The following is a 14,946-nucleotide window of genomic DNA, read 5'->3' on the forward strand; positions in this document are numbered from 1 at the left end:
ATGCGTAGGTATCGTTAATTAGAGTTGCACACGCAGTGCGTTTCGAGTTCTGTTTTCTGGTTATATAGGTAACAACTTTTGCTTTACGTTGGAAAATAATTTCTTGACTCTTTTGTATAAGAAAATACACCTGTTAAAAGAGCATAAAAATCAATCCAAAGCAACGTTAAAGGGCAACAGACTGAAAAAAACATAAAGTAAATAAATGTACGGTAGCTCTAGATAATTGTTTCCGATCCTAGAAATCCTCACGTATCAGATCAAGTTTATAAACATAAGGTGCTGTCCACACTGGTGGGAATTTGGAAGCCGCTTGAATGTAACTGTAGGTTTTTAACCAAAAATAAAATGTTGATGTTGTCGTTAGGTAGGGAGAGGAAAAAAAGCATTGTGAGGGTGGGGGGCTCTGTTACAGTTAAATCATATCAACTTAAGGTGGAGACTTAGCCAAAAGAACAGACCTAGAGAAGACTAGGCGACAAGACTGAAGAGAGAGAAACAGAGTCGGGAACAAAATAAAAGACAATTTTCCTTCTCACCTGAAAAAGAATTCCCAAGTGTTAGAGGAACAGGCTATAAAGTTGCAGGGTTTATTTTATTCGGCTCTTTCTATCCCGTTTCTTTAGCCAGTCCTAGGAGGACACACACACCTACTAATCCAGAATGGTAATAGCCGGAGCTCTCCCGCACATAGTTCTGCAGTGTCAGCACGGAGGTCAGGCTACGTTTCCAAGTCATAAGATGCAAAGCGATACCTAAGCAACAAACCTGACAAGCGTTGCCCCCAGTTGTTGTGTTAACCACCAAACTCTCAGGTGATGAACACAGATATGTCAGAGAAAAATGTATTCCTCTTGGGAATCACAGATTTCCCAATAGTCAAGATCTGAAAACGTAAAACCCGGGGCTGAGTGAACGGTGCTGGTGCGGACAGTAGGCAGTAGTTGCTCAGTAATGGTCTCGGACTTAGCATGAGTGATGAGCACCAAGACTGCCCCTCGAACATCCAAATTCACTCATTCTTTAGGAGCAAGAGGTCATCAGTCAAGCGCAGGGTAACCCTTTTTCAGAAATAATGGGGCGTATCCAAGTCCCGCACCTGTCCCCTAATTGCTATTCCTCACCCGCGCCACTGAAAAGATCTAAGTTTCCAGAAAAGATTGAGACAACGTCTTCCTTTTCCTGGTAGAGTTTCAACGGAAGAGACATACGAAAGGAGGAAGGAAGTCCTAGAACGGTGGCGCCCAGCCGCCAAGGGTCACCTCAAGCTCTGAAATTGTTTCTCTGCAGAGTAGAGGTTAGTACCTCGCTCCTGTAGGAGTGTAAGACACGCCGCTCTCATGGCTTTGACTTACGTCCCCAAGCACGCCTTCCAGGTTCCCTTGGCCTTGACATTATGGGTTCCCTCACATCTTTCCCAGACGTGATGCAAGATGTTAACGTGTTTTCGCTCAGCTTTCTTTTTTGTGCAAATAAATATATAGCTCTTTGTCCACCTACGTTCATGCAGTGGACTGAGTGGGACCTCCCCACATTGCTCTTTCAGGATCCGTCCCGGCTTCCTGGCCTGCTCCCATACCACAAGGGCAGTGTCCCCCTGTACTTTGACGCTTGTCAGTACGAAACGCTGAGGCCTGTTGCGATCGGACATTTTCCTACTCTTCACTCAGTCATTCAACAAGCATGAATTAGGTGCCTCTCAACGTCAGGCCCCAAGACGAGGGCTTTAAGGTAACAGTAGTTAGCAAAACGTAATGCCTGTGTTTGAGGAATTCACAATCTATTAGGGACACAGACATTAAATAATTAACCACAGAAAAATTATATAATTACAATTGTGATAAATGCAATGAGGGATAGAAAGGACCAAAAGCGGGCTTTATTTAGGGGTCTTGAGGGGTCATAGAAACCTCTGCCAAAATGTCACCAGACTCAAATTGGAGGGATAAATGAAGGTTGACCTGATGGAAAGGGGTGGCTTGTATATAGCTCAGTGGGAGGTTTTAACAAAAAATCTGGACTTTTTCAATCTCACTTTACTTTCTTGAGCAATGGGTTTACTGGGACACCACAGGAGCAGCAGGTCTTCCAAATCTGCCTCTTTTGCATGAAAACCTAACGTAACACAGAGACCCCGGTTTTTTCAAGGCTAACCTCGTTTTCTGAAGAGCTTTAAATAAACCAGAAATATTGCCTGGGTTTTAAAATAAGACTGTAAGGTGACTCTAGAGCAGCTTGGTTGCTGGTGGCGCTCCTCAGGCCTTGTTGGCCTACTGGGAGAGCTTTAGAATTCACTTAGCTTATTGTATCAGCCCTGTTGTTGGGGATGCAGTAAAAATAAAAGATAAGTGTTTTTAATTTGAAGCACCATGTAAATACTAGAAATCATTATTACATATATTATACTGTAAAAATATATAATTAGTACCTCAATGAGAACTACTAGAGCCTGATGTTCATGCTCATTACATGAATTATCATTTTGTCAGAAAAAGTCAACAAAGTCAGAAGGTACCACCCTTGGTGGTTGGAATTTAAATAAAATGAATTATCTTGTTAAATTACCCATTTTACCCACCCACATTCTTAGAAAAGGAATTTGGTCACATTCTTTGGAACATACCTGGGGAGCTCACACAAATGTGAATTCCTCACCTTCCACATCGCAGATTCTCTTGTTTGGGGGTAGGGAATTTGCATTTAACAAGTGTTCATGGTGATTGCTATGAAAACTAAAGTCTGAAAAACACGGTTTTGGCGTTTTTCAATTTGGAATATAAGATTAATAATTCATTATTAAATGCATTGGAGAAGTTTCTAAATTACAAGCATTTGTAGACTTTTTAAAAAATCTTCTAAACCTTAATAAGAATAGCTCACTAACTCCTATATCACAGGATGTTTGTGCCTGTGTGTGTGTATTTGTGTGTGCGCTGTGACATAATTCTGGCTTCTACACGAATATTGGTGAGTAAACAAAGCAACTGAATAGCCTCTAACTACATGTAATTCTAAGACACAAAGCTTTGAAAACCAGATTTTGACTGTTTTTACAAGTCACTCGGAACTTGAATTTATCAATATTTTTGTTAGCATTATTTAAGGAAGCCCACCATGATTCTGTACTCGTATTATTCTTCACGGTGGTTTGTATCTTCCCGTATACCATTCGCTTTTAAGGACTTCATAAATCTGTCAGGATGTGTTAATAGTATAATAGGAATCATAAAAAGAGTGTGAAAACAAACAGTCATTCTGGGAGAGACACATTAATCTCAGAAGTACAATATTATTTTGCTTTAAAAAAAACAAGCTAGGTAAGCCATTTCTTACATATAAAGACTGAAGACACTACAAGGTATGGCTTAGGGCTAGAGGGCTAGAGGGCTAGACCAGAGGACAGAAGTACTCTTCACACACAAAAAAAATCAAATAAATAAAAAAATAAATAAAACAAACAAATAAATAAATATTTAAAAATAAATAAAATAAATTAAATAAATAAAAATAAATTAAATAAATAAATAAATATAAATAAAAATAAATGGAAGAAAGAAAGGAAGGAAGGAAGGAAGGAAGGAAGGAAGGAAGGAAGGAAGGAAGAAAGGAAGGAAGGAGAAAGAAAGAAAGAAAGAAAGAAAGAAAGAAAGAAAGAAAGAAAGAAAGAAAGAAAGAAAAAGAAAGAAAGAAAGAAACTCTTCACAATAACGTGGTGGGAAATTGGAAGTTGTCCTCTGTCAGCTTAAAAGCGGGGAAGTTGGAAGAAAGTTGAAACCTGGACAGAATGAGGAAGGTCTCTAAGGAGGATGAAAAGCCCATAGTGGGAGGCGGTAAGCAGGGGCAAGGCCCCTGTCTGGGCGCAGCAGCAGAACTTTGGGACGCAGACAGACTGTATCAAATTTAAGACGATGCTTGCTGTGTTACGCCTTCAGCCAAGAGTGGTTGTACATTGACGGTGCTCTGAGTGGTGAAGGTATTGGGCCAAAGGAGGAAAAAAAGAGGGGAGCAGCCAAACACGAAGGCAACATACACAGTGAGGATCAAAGGCATTGGAGAGTAAAAAATAAGACTAAAAGGTAATCAAGAGAACGGTAGCCCTTGTGAAAGTATTTGGAGACACTGGGAGAGACAGATTGGCCGTTGGAATGAAGAACGGGAGCCTAGTTTATTAGGGACTTAGTCCAAGTATCAGACGAAAAGGTGACCCCAGAAGCCTTGAAGGCCTACAGTCGTCCAGACCTTGGACTCCAGTATCAAGGAGTTTGTATATGTCACTTGAACCTAATTCTCAGAGATTTGGATATAGAAAATGTCTTCTTTTTTTCTGACTCACTAAGTTAAGCTGAAATGGGTAAATATGAGGTTAGATTAAATAATATTAAGAAAAGGAAATTTATGGGATGGCTGGATGGCTCAGTGGTTGAGCATCTGCCTTCAGCTCAGGTCATGACCCCGGGGTCCCGGGAACGAGTCCCACATCAGCCTTCCTGTAGGGAACCTGTTTATCCCTCTGCCTGTGTCTCTGCCTCTTTCTCTGTATCTCTCATGAATACATAAACAAAATCTTTAAAAAAAAAAAAGGAAAGGAAATTTAAAAGGAAAGAAAGGGGGAGAAAAGAAGGTTTTATTTGTTTTTCTCCTTCACTGAACCGGGAACTGTTTAAGGACTGGAATGAAGTCATATTCATTTTTGTACCAACTGGTACAATATTTTTGCGAACTGTTTAAGGACTGGTACAATATTCTTGTACCAACTGCTTCTGGCACAGTGGATGGATAGGAGGATAAAATAATAAATTAATTAACAAAATAATAAGATAAATCACATTCTAGTGGGAATAAAAATGATCTGAGAAAAGAGAAACAACAGAAATGAAACCCTAAAATATGCACATGGATGCAAAAAAAAGCCAAATTTACAGCAGGGGCAAATTGAAACGGTCCTAGAGGTGCAAAGGTTCCCATTAGTAGCAGTTCTGTTAATTCAGTTAATGGCACCTTATCAAGGAGTCGGGGAAGAAAATCACATTGCCATCCCTCTCTTTCTCTCCCCTCCCTGTGATAGGACCACAAACTCTCGCAGGCACTAAACGAAAATAAAATAAAGCATGTTAAATAATTAAAATTTAGAAAGCTTTCTAGAAGGTGTTATCATGCAGACTGAATGCATATCCCGCCCGGCAGTTGAAGGGACACAGGCTGCTCTAACACCGGCTGGCGGAGGCGACCAGCAGCCTTTGCTCTCTGTAAGCCCAGTGCCCAGGACTGGCCAAGGGCCCAATACTCTGCTTTAGTTCAGTTTAGTTTTATTTCTCATCAGCAGCCATGGAGAGGAAGGCTTCCAAGTGCAGTTCTACAGAGAAGGTATTATGTGAATCTAATGCAGTTCAAAGATTTAAGTAGATCTCCACAGAAGAAAGACGGAGCAAAAGTAGGCCATATTTTGTTTCATCATTTTCTCTTCCCTCGTAGCATGAAGATGAACATACCCGAACACTATAACTGGCTCCAAAATGCCAAACACGACAGGGACCGGACTGATCAAGGGGTCTTTCTCTGGGCACCGCTGCCAGCCCAGGATCACTGACGTAGCAGTTTTCATACATTTTTGTTACCTATTCTACGTGTCCACAAATTGTGCAAAGAGAAGAACGTAACACCTATTGCTTAACTAACCTTAGGAAGGTGCTCAGATCTTGTGACATTAGTGAAGGAAGATGTTTCTGAAATATGTAACTTGGCATGTAAAAATTCCACTGGCTCCAAAATCTGTCCTTTAAAAGTCACCTCAAAAAGAGAGAAGAAAAAAAAAAAAGGAAGGTCACCTGGGTGGCTCAGTGGGTTAAACATCCAACTCTTGATTTTGGCTCAAGTCATGATCTCAGGGTCCTGAGATGAGGCTCATGAAGGACTATGCACTGAGGGTAGAGGCCGTCTAAGATTCTCTCTCCCTCTCCCTCTGCATCCTACCTCCCATGCACGCTGTCTCTTTTTTTTAATAAATAAATAAATAAATAAATAAATAAATAAATAAATTAAAATTTAAGAATTTAAAGTCACCTCATCCTATTATTTCCCAATTATAAGCATCAACCTAAAAAAATAAATAAATAAAAATAATAAAAACATCAACCTGTATCTTAAAGGGGGAAAAAAACTTATTCATATTTAAAAATAAAAGTCAATGGGATAATTTAAGAATTAGAAATTAACGTTTTTTTAAGACAAGTCACCTAAAACACAGACTGTGCCATGGCCGCTGAAATCCAATCCTTCCATGGGAATCGAATCATCTTGAAGGACTGGAATTCATGGGCCATGGCAAAGAAAAGCCTGAAAGCTCTTCTTGTCCTTGACAGTCACCTTGAAAAGAGACTCCTCAAATCAGGAAATTGAGGACAGTGGCTTTCATCAATTAAGGCTGTGAAAATAGCCATCGATTTGATGAGACGTTTAGGAGGGAGGAGTTTTCTTTCCTCTTTGATTTCCTCTCACTTGTAAAAGATGATGAACCATCACTCTTTGCTTTGAAATAATTTCTCTCGCTCTGGCATCTTGCGGGAACCCCATGTGCTAAAACTGAATGATTTATCAGGATTATGGTTGCAATACTTTATCTGAGATCAGCTTTAAAAATCCATAAATACTGATAAACTTGGGACGATCAGGGTTGTGGGACCCCTTGAGTTTCGCAGCGAAGGACGTTAGGTACATTGTTCTGGGTTATTATTCACGGGAGCAATTGGTTAGGATCTCTCTTGTCTCAGGGAGCTAATGCTCTGTAAGGGATCTTAGCATGATAGTCCCAATCAAAGATTGGGAGGATGGTTTTATTTTTATATACTATTAGGATTGCAGGTGGCAGGGGTGGGGGGTAGTGGAGAGAGACAGTTTTAACAGACACTTGCTGCCTTAAGAAGAGTGCTCAAATTTCAGATTAAGATGTGAAAGCTTGGGGCCTCTGGGTGGCAAAGTCAATTAAGCGATTAAGAGTCTGCCTTCAGGTCAGGTCATGATCCCGGAGTCCTGGGATGGAGCCCACGTCGGGGTCCCTGCTCAGAGGGGATGTGAAAACTTCAGAGCTCATAGCGTAGAGTAGGAATGAAGATCCTTGGAGTAACTATGGAGGAAGATCCTAAATTGCAAAGATTGGCTGTTACCAGCTTTCGCCCCAAGTCAATTAAGCCAACTTGTATTATCATAAAACTGCCAAAATACTGTATCTGGTTAAATGGGAGAAGGGTTCGCTTTATTTGCCTTGTGTACCCACCTTGCCCTATGATGCGTGTAGTCACAAAGATGGAATGAATTGCAACACTTAGTTAAAAAAAAATACACACACACACACACACACACCCCAAGGAATTTGTTTTTGCAATTCCACATGAAGTATATCTATTTTTAGTTTGCATTTTAGGGACGTATATATTTTCCAAACAGAAATGCTTCACTTCCATTTTGCCCATTCTACTTTTCTCTCTTAAATAATTTAAAAAAAATAAAAAATAAAACATGAGCAAGGACTTCCAATAATGAAGAATCAGAGTTCATAGTGCTACCCAATCCAAAATTTCCACTTTTAGGAATTTACTCTGGTAAAATGTGTATAGTAAAGTACAAGGATATATGTAGAAGGACATTCACATATTAAACCAAAAAATGGTTGTAGCACAATATGCGGAGCCTAGCACCATCTTGCTCTAGGTACAACTAACACGTGCAAATAAACAGCAACACTACACTCTCAGCCGCGCTTATGTCCGAGGGGAAGAGTGGCCTTGTGTGACTGAGTTGCTAACGGAAAATTACAACTGATTCTATAAATATCTTTAAAGTGTAAAATTTCTATAAAATTTTTAATCATGTATTATGTTTCATTTTTAAACAAAATTCAAAGAAAATACAAAAGAGGATTAAACTTGGATCTTCATCCTTGACGACCGTCAAGCTGACTTTATTACTCCATAGAAATTACACATTGGCACGTTGCCATTTTTCTTCTTTTCTACAGCATCTTAAATTTAGCAAACGCTCTTAATTATGTATATGTTCGAGTCTTATGTACTAGCTTTACCATAATTAACAAGAATGTGGTGTTGTTCATAGAACTGTGGTCTCTAGAGAAAGAAAATAGTCTCTTTCATTAGTAAGACTATCCTCAAGGGCCAATCAGGCAGGGACAACTGGAGCCCAGCATCTGCTGGCCCCATGCAGACTTGGCAATTGCTTCAGCCTCTTTTGAGGCTGGTAAAATCCACTTCCCTTCATTCACATTTTACTGTTTAAAAGCATTCCACAAACTTTATTGCATTTATGATGTTGAATTAGATCTTTCCTCAATGGGGATACCATACACATACATGACTATTAACAGCAGAAATCATTGAAGAAGGTGAAGATCAAGCTAAGGTAACTGTGTATGATCATGTGTGTGTTTAGTGTGTTTACAACACATTATATATTTTATATTTATATCTGTGTATAAAATGTGTTTATATGTGTGGATAGATATGTATGATATACATGGGTATAGATTATATATAGATATGAATATATTATATAGATAGGTATAAAATAGATATAAAACAATTTAATGTTTAGGCTTCTCAAATCAAGAAATATACCCAAATATTGCTTTTGGCCACTGAGACTTATATGACCACTGATAAATACTTTCCACTGTGTTTTTTGATAGCTTATCCAATATAAATATACATCATTCTTTCTATATTTTTTTTTTCTATGCCACAGGCTGATTTCCCTGAATTTTATATTTGGCCTATCCACTCACACCCAAGTGTAATTTTTCAGGATACAGGCAAGCGAGGCTTGCACATAAGGTTAATATTATCACAACAAATTATAGTGTTCAAAGTTAGGTCACTAGATTTAAAATTCATCAAATACGAGCACCCGAGTGGCTCAGTCAGTTAAGCATCTGCCTTCGGCTCGGGTCATGAGCCCACAGTTCTGACACAGAGCCCCACATCCAGCTCCCTGCTCAGCAAGGAGTCTGCTTTTCCCTCTCCCCTCTGCCCCCGCTCATTTGTGCTTTCTCTCTTCTACTCCCTCAAATAAAGAAATAAATTTTTTTAAAAAAATCATTAAATATGAAAACACGGTATCATTTTACTTCTCTAAGTCTCACAATGAAGTTTAAATAAAGTGTTTTCTCGGGTGCCTGTGTGGCTCAGTTGGTTAAGTGTTGGCTCTATTTCAACTCGGATCATGATCTCAGGGTTGTGAGATCAAGCTCTGCATTGGGCTCCCTGTTGGTCTCTGCACTGGGCATGGAACCTACTTAAGGTTTTTCCTCTCCCTCTTCCTATTTCTCCTCCCTCTAAGCTTGCATGCATGTCCTCTCTCTAAAAATAGTGTTCATAATCAATACATTGCATGAAAATAATTTTTACAACTGTTTATTGGACTGAAGAAGATTTTTACCCCTTTAGTCATAAGAATATCAGATTATAGTCATGTCATAAGATAAACATGGTATTGTAATTATTCCAACTATTGAATTCCAGTTATTGAAAACTCCCTCCAAAATTTCCATATTTAACATATATTAATTTGTCTTAAATTTATTTTTAAATGATTCAGTTTGTCTTGGAATGATATGACCTACACCATCATCCAGGAATACCTAGCTGGTCACATTTTTAAACCTTATCTACTATAAGCCCTAGGCTGTCTTTTTGAGGCTAACAATCACTTTCCAAATTACATTATCTGAGAATCTTTGGTTTAACTTAGTGGTGAGTAAGGGACACAAAGAGAATGTTAGTCAAACGTGAAGGGAGGGGACAAGCTTACAAACATTTGCCAAAGATTCGTTGACTCTGAGAAGTCCACTTCTTTCAACACGACAGCCGGCACTGTGGTTAACACGTACTCTACAGAGCACCAGGGGTGCCTGTCTAGCTGCGGGGGCTCCTCCCCAGATCCTGGCGCAACACTGGGAATCCCAAGCTTCAGTCTCAAATGTTATCATTCTCTTTTTCTGTATCTGCTTGCTCAGTTATCGTTTCTAAAACATAACCATATACACTGATAGCCAAGTCCTGAGAGTCTTCCGAGACCAGCCATAGCTCCAGTGGACTGCGCTTTTCCCTCTCCTTCCTCATTTATATATTTAAATTAGAGCTTTACTGACCATTCCTTTTTCCTCCAGATCATTTTGTTTGCTGGATATTTGTTCTTCCTTGCTATGAAGCCTGGGTCAGGACACTTCCAATCCACCCTAGTCTACTTAAGCAGGTATGCCTACGTAGAGAGAGGATACTGGAGTCTAGTTCCTCTTCTGTCTGAAGATATCGGGTGCTCTTGCAAATAGTTGCAGATTCCTCCCAGAATCAAATTTTCTACATTCCATTCCACAAAACAAAAACTCCTGGATAATTGGTAATTTCATTACAAGATGTAGAAAAGTCATATTTAAAATAGGGAGGGACTGACTGGCTTTGTAATTAAAAATCCAGTAGGGTCCACCTTAATGTTTGCCTAAGCAATTTAACTGTATCAACAGCTATTAGAGTGTGGCTTGGAACTTCTAGGGGTCCAGAGACCATTCTCTTGGGTTTATAAAATCAAAATTAGCTTGAAATAATATTAAAATATCTTTTGTCTTTTTCATTCTCACTGTCTTACTAGTTTACAGAAGAGTTTTCCAGAAGCTGCATGATGTGGTATTGCAACAGATTGAATGCACCACGGAGATATGAGAATCTAGCCCACTTTCTATTAAATCAGACATGAGAAAGAGCTGCAAAATGTAAAACAATGCCACTTTTCTCACTTTATTTTTCCTCTTTTAGAAATTTTATTCTTTAAAAAAATATATTTTTCTAAATCATGGAGATGCACAGCATAGGGAATATAGTCAATGATACTGTAATAACTTTATGTGGTGACAAAAGACAACTAGACTTATTGTGGGGATCATTTCATAATGTATAAAAATATCGAATCATTATTATGTACACTGAAACTAATAGGATATGGTTTGCCAGTTTTACTTCAATTAAAAAAAATTATTTTCATTAAAAATATGTTTGCTTACATCACTAGGTTATGTCCTAATCCAGGAAAATAAGTATCTCCTAACCCTCCTATAAATACTAATAGGGCCCACCAGGAACTCTATACAAAGATCACAAGGTCTCCAAAGCAATCTCCAACACAATCAGCTGCTTTACTAGATTATAAAGTAAATAAATAAAAATGTGCATTTATCGTGTTAATAGTTTTAAAACTGTCATGAATACAATGAATGCTAAGCTAAGGAATTCTCAGTGGTCACAGAAATCTAGAATAACCAGAAATATCTGTAGCAACTGCTTAAATACTAGAATTGCTTGAAACTTAGTAATCTCATCTTCCATGATTTCATCTGCCATCAATGCATCAGTGATAGCTCAAAACTGTCAATCTCTAGTTTACACCTTTTTTTGTGGGTGACCTGCCATAATTATCCAAGTCCACAGAGTTCTTCAGTCTTAATTAAATAACAAATGATATAATGGCAAAATAATATGAGTCTGAGTTCTACAGAGAAATGGATCCAACAGGATATATATATTTTTTTATATTTATATAACTATAATAATATAAATAAAATATATTTAATATATATTAATATATTAAATATAAAAATATATTTATATTTATAAATATAAATTATTTAATAAATAATCAAATATATTAAATATAATTTAATAAAAATATAATTTATAAATATAAATTTATTTATAAATGTAAATATATATTTATATAAATAGTAAGATATTTATTTTTATATATTTATATAATATTTATATATATAAATAGTAAGAGATTTATTATGAGGAATTGGCTCACATGATTAAGGAGGTTGAGAAGTCCCACCATTTGTTGTCTGCCAGAGGAAGGCTTAGGAAAACCAGTAGGGTAGTACTGGTCCAAGCTTGAGGACCTCAGAACTAGGGTAGTCAATGGTGTTAAGTCCCAGTCTGAGTCTGGTGACCCAAGAACCAGGAGCTCCAATGTTCAAAGTCAGGAGAAGACGGATATCCCCCCTGAAGCAGAGAGAATGAATTCACCCTCCCTCTACCTTTCTGTTCTATTTGAGTCCTTGAAGGATTGGATCATGCTCACCCACACTGGTGAGGGGATTTTCTACACTCTGTCTACTGACTCAAATGCTAATCTCTTCCAGAAACGCCCTCACAGACACATCCAAAAATGTTTACCAGCCATGTGGGCATCTGTGAGCCCAATCAAGTTGACACGTAAAACTAACCGTCACAGGGATTATCATACATTTTATTAGTGAAGATTTAGAAGACACTTCAAACTCTACTTCCCAATGTGTCACTCAGATCTGATCTTGTTATTCCATTACATATTTATTTTATTCTGAACCATCATTTATCAGTTAACCAGCTTAGTACTTAGATTCTGGTTTTTTTTCTTCCTCAACACCTTCATCTGTTGTATCACTGAATCCTGTAAATTCTCAGACTTGAAATATCTCTAGTATTTTCTCCCTTCCCTATATTTATTTTGCCTTTAATTAGCTTTTCCTAGATTATGAAGACTAAGCACTCCTTCAAGGGAACAAATGTGATTATATCACTCATCTGCTTAAAATAGTTTAATGGCTCCCATCACAGGACACACAATGCTCTTAATACATCATTCAAGAAATTTCTTTATGTGCACCTTCCATACATCTCTACTGTGAATATCACCATCTTGGCTGATGTACCAGAAGCTCTAATTCTGTGCCAAATATACCTTTTTCCTTTGTATAGCTGGCAAAGAACTACTTAGTATTTCAGACTCGACTCTGAAATCACTTGGTCTTTGAAATTCCTGAAGTCTGAGGCACAAAATTAAGCACTTTCTTGTTAGTTTCCTACTCATATCTCTATGATAGCACTTATCTCATTTCTATAATACTTTATTTTCTGCTCCTTTGGTAAAGCACAAGCTTGTGACACAAGCAGGAATTTTTATTTGCATTTTATGTCAATAACATTGTTAGTGCTTAATAATATTGATAAGAAGTAATAACAAAGACTATGGCCACACCAAAAATAAGGTTTAACTCATTTTTTTTGCACTTATTTACGCTCAATCACTTCCTCCAAAGGGATTTTTAAGAAGGCTTATGAAAACAACAAATAGAATAGAAAGAAAAGTATAAAGGAAGACTAATAAGGGAACAGACTGTCAGTTTGAGTGACAAGAGCAGGGCAATGTCAGGGATAAAAAGGAAAGCAAGGCTTAAAGCAAGAGAGATTAACAATGTCAATTTCTGCAGAGTTCAAAGAAGATAAAAATGGAGAAAGGTCTACTGGATGAGATAATTAGACCAACATTAGTTTTCCTTGATAAAGCCATTTTGGTAAAGAAATAGGAAAGAATCCAGATTTCAAGGGATTAATAAACTAGTAGGTGCTGAGAAATATGAATGGCAAGTAAACACACACACACATTATTGCATTCTCAAGGGCTGAAGTCAGTTACAGGGATCATTACAATTTTTTTTTTAAATGGGGGCTCTGCTTTAAGAATAAGTGAAACGTGCTAATTCCAGAAAACACAAAAAGCTACTCAACTAATATAGCACCAAACATTTTCAACCCATAACCAATCAGCAATCTAGGGTAACTATATGCTTGTTTTGTAAGGTTTTTCACTAATTCTTCCCTCAAAATCTAACTCTGTATCTGCTGTCCTAAGAGGCATCATGAAAGTAAGAAATTCATGACCATCACCTTGGTAACAGTTCTATGACATTCATAAGTGATAATTAAAAAATTAGTAATAGCTTTAATGTGGCAGGAGCAATACTGCCTTTGCCATTCAAAAAGTAGCAACCAAAAATAATAAAAATAAGTATCTAAAAATCTAAAATAATAATAATAATAATAATACAAGAGGTAATATTCAGTAACACATCTGTCCTAAAAAATAATTTTCATCGCACCTAATCCTGAAAATATATAGAATATATATATATATGGCTATATATATATATATATATATAATCCAGAAAATATATAGATTCTATTATTCCATTTTATAGAAAAAGCAAACTGAGGCATAGAGACTAAAGTCAAAGCTCTCTGTTTAATGGCATATATTGTATCTGAATTCATCTTTTTTTAAACAAGAATCTTTAACTCTACTGAGCACAAATATTAAGAAAATAAATACTACAATATTCCTATAAATAGTGTTTTATACACATATATACATGGAGATATGCATACGTGAATGTTAAAGTTTGGTCATCAATAGTACAAAAGCAATAAAGCCAGGAAAATAAAATTTCTGAGCTTTATTCCTGATTTGTCTTGTGGATCTTTACATATAGTACTTTTTCAAGGTCCTTATAAAGTAAATGGCATAATAACCAAATTCTGATTCTACATAGGAAAAGATAACTAAGCAAATGAGTATCAGGCTGGTAAGCAACGTGGGTTCATTGCTTGGACAGTTAACTATACATCTTGGGCCTAACGTATCTTTAAAAAATTCTGAAATTTGCACGAATGGACAAGTGTGAGCTGGGTTCTTTCTCCTCCTTGATATGCTTTTCTTAATCTCTATTTTCTAGCTAAAGAAAGAAATGGTTGTTTTCATAGACTGTTTAGCTCATTTCAGGGCTTTCAGAATAAGGTTTACAGGACTTGTCCTTGATACAGAGACAACAGAAGGAAGGCTTCTAAATATTTAATAGCTAGGAAATACTACATTTAATATTCTCTTGAGCTTGCACAGTGCTGACTTAGAAGGAAACCTGAAGTGTCTCTTTTCCACATGTAGAATCTGAACAATGCAGTCCATAGAGCATTCTCTAGAACAGCACCTTCTTAAAGGTAAAACACGTCTTTTAAACTGTGTGCGGAAAGCTCTTCGTTGACTGGGAAGAAATAGCTATAAACTGTACTTCAG

At 37.2% G+C, this 14,946-nt stretch overlaps 1 protein-coding gene across 14 annotated transcripts in view; it reads right to left on the bottom strand.

Annotated features, from left to right (window-relative positions):
- KCNC2 (potassium voltage-gated channel subfamily C member 2) overlaps positions 1 to 14,946 on the bottom strand; it is a 228,889-nt gene that overhangs the window by 58,705 nt on the left and 155,238 nt on the right. For 10 of the 14 annotated variants that reach the window (XM_072843339.1, XM_072843336.1, XM_072843330.1 and 7 more), the window contains one exon: positions 5,677 to 5,787. The exons of the other annotated variants lie outside the window; for them this stretch is intronic. In XM_072843339.1, the coding sequence (XP_072699440.1) occupies positions 5,677 to 5,787 (111 nt within the window). The remainder of the gene's footprint in view (positions 1 to 5,676; positions 5,788 to 14,946) is intronic. 14 annotated transcript variants of the gene reach the window in all.

The sequence above is a fragment of the Canis lupus genome, chromosome 11 (assembly GCF_048164855.1).
Source record: "Canis lupus baileyi chromosome 11, mCanLup2.hap1, whole genome shotgun sequence".
In the NCBI taxonomy this organism is placed as follows: Eukaryota; Metazoa; Chordata; class Mammalia; order Carnivora; family Canidae; genus Canis; species Canis lupus.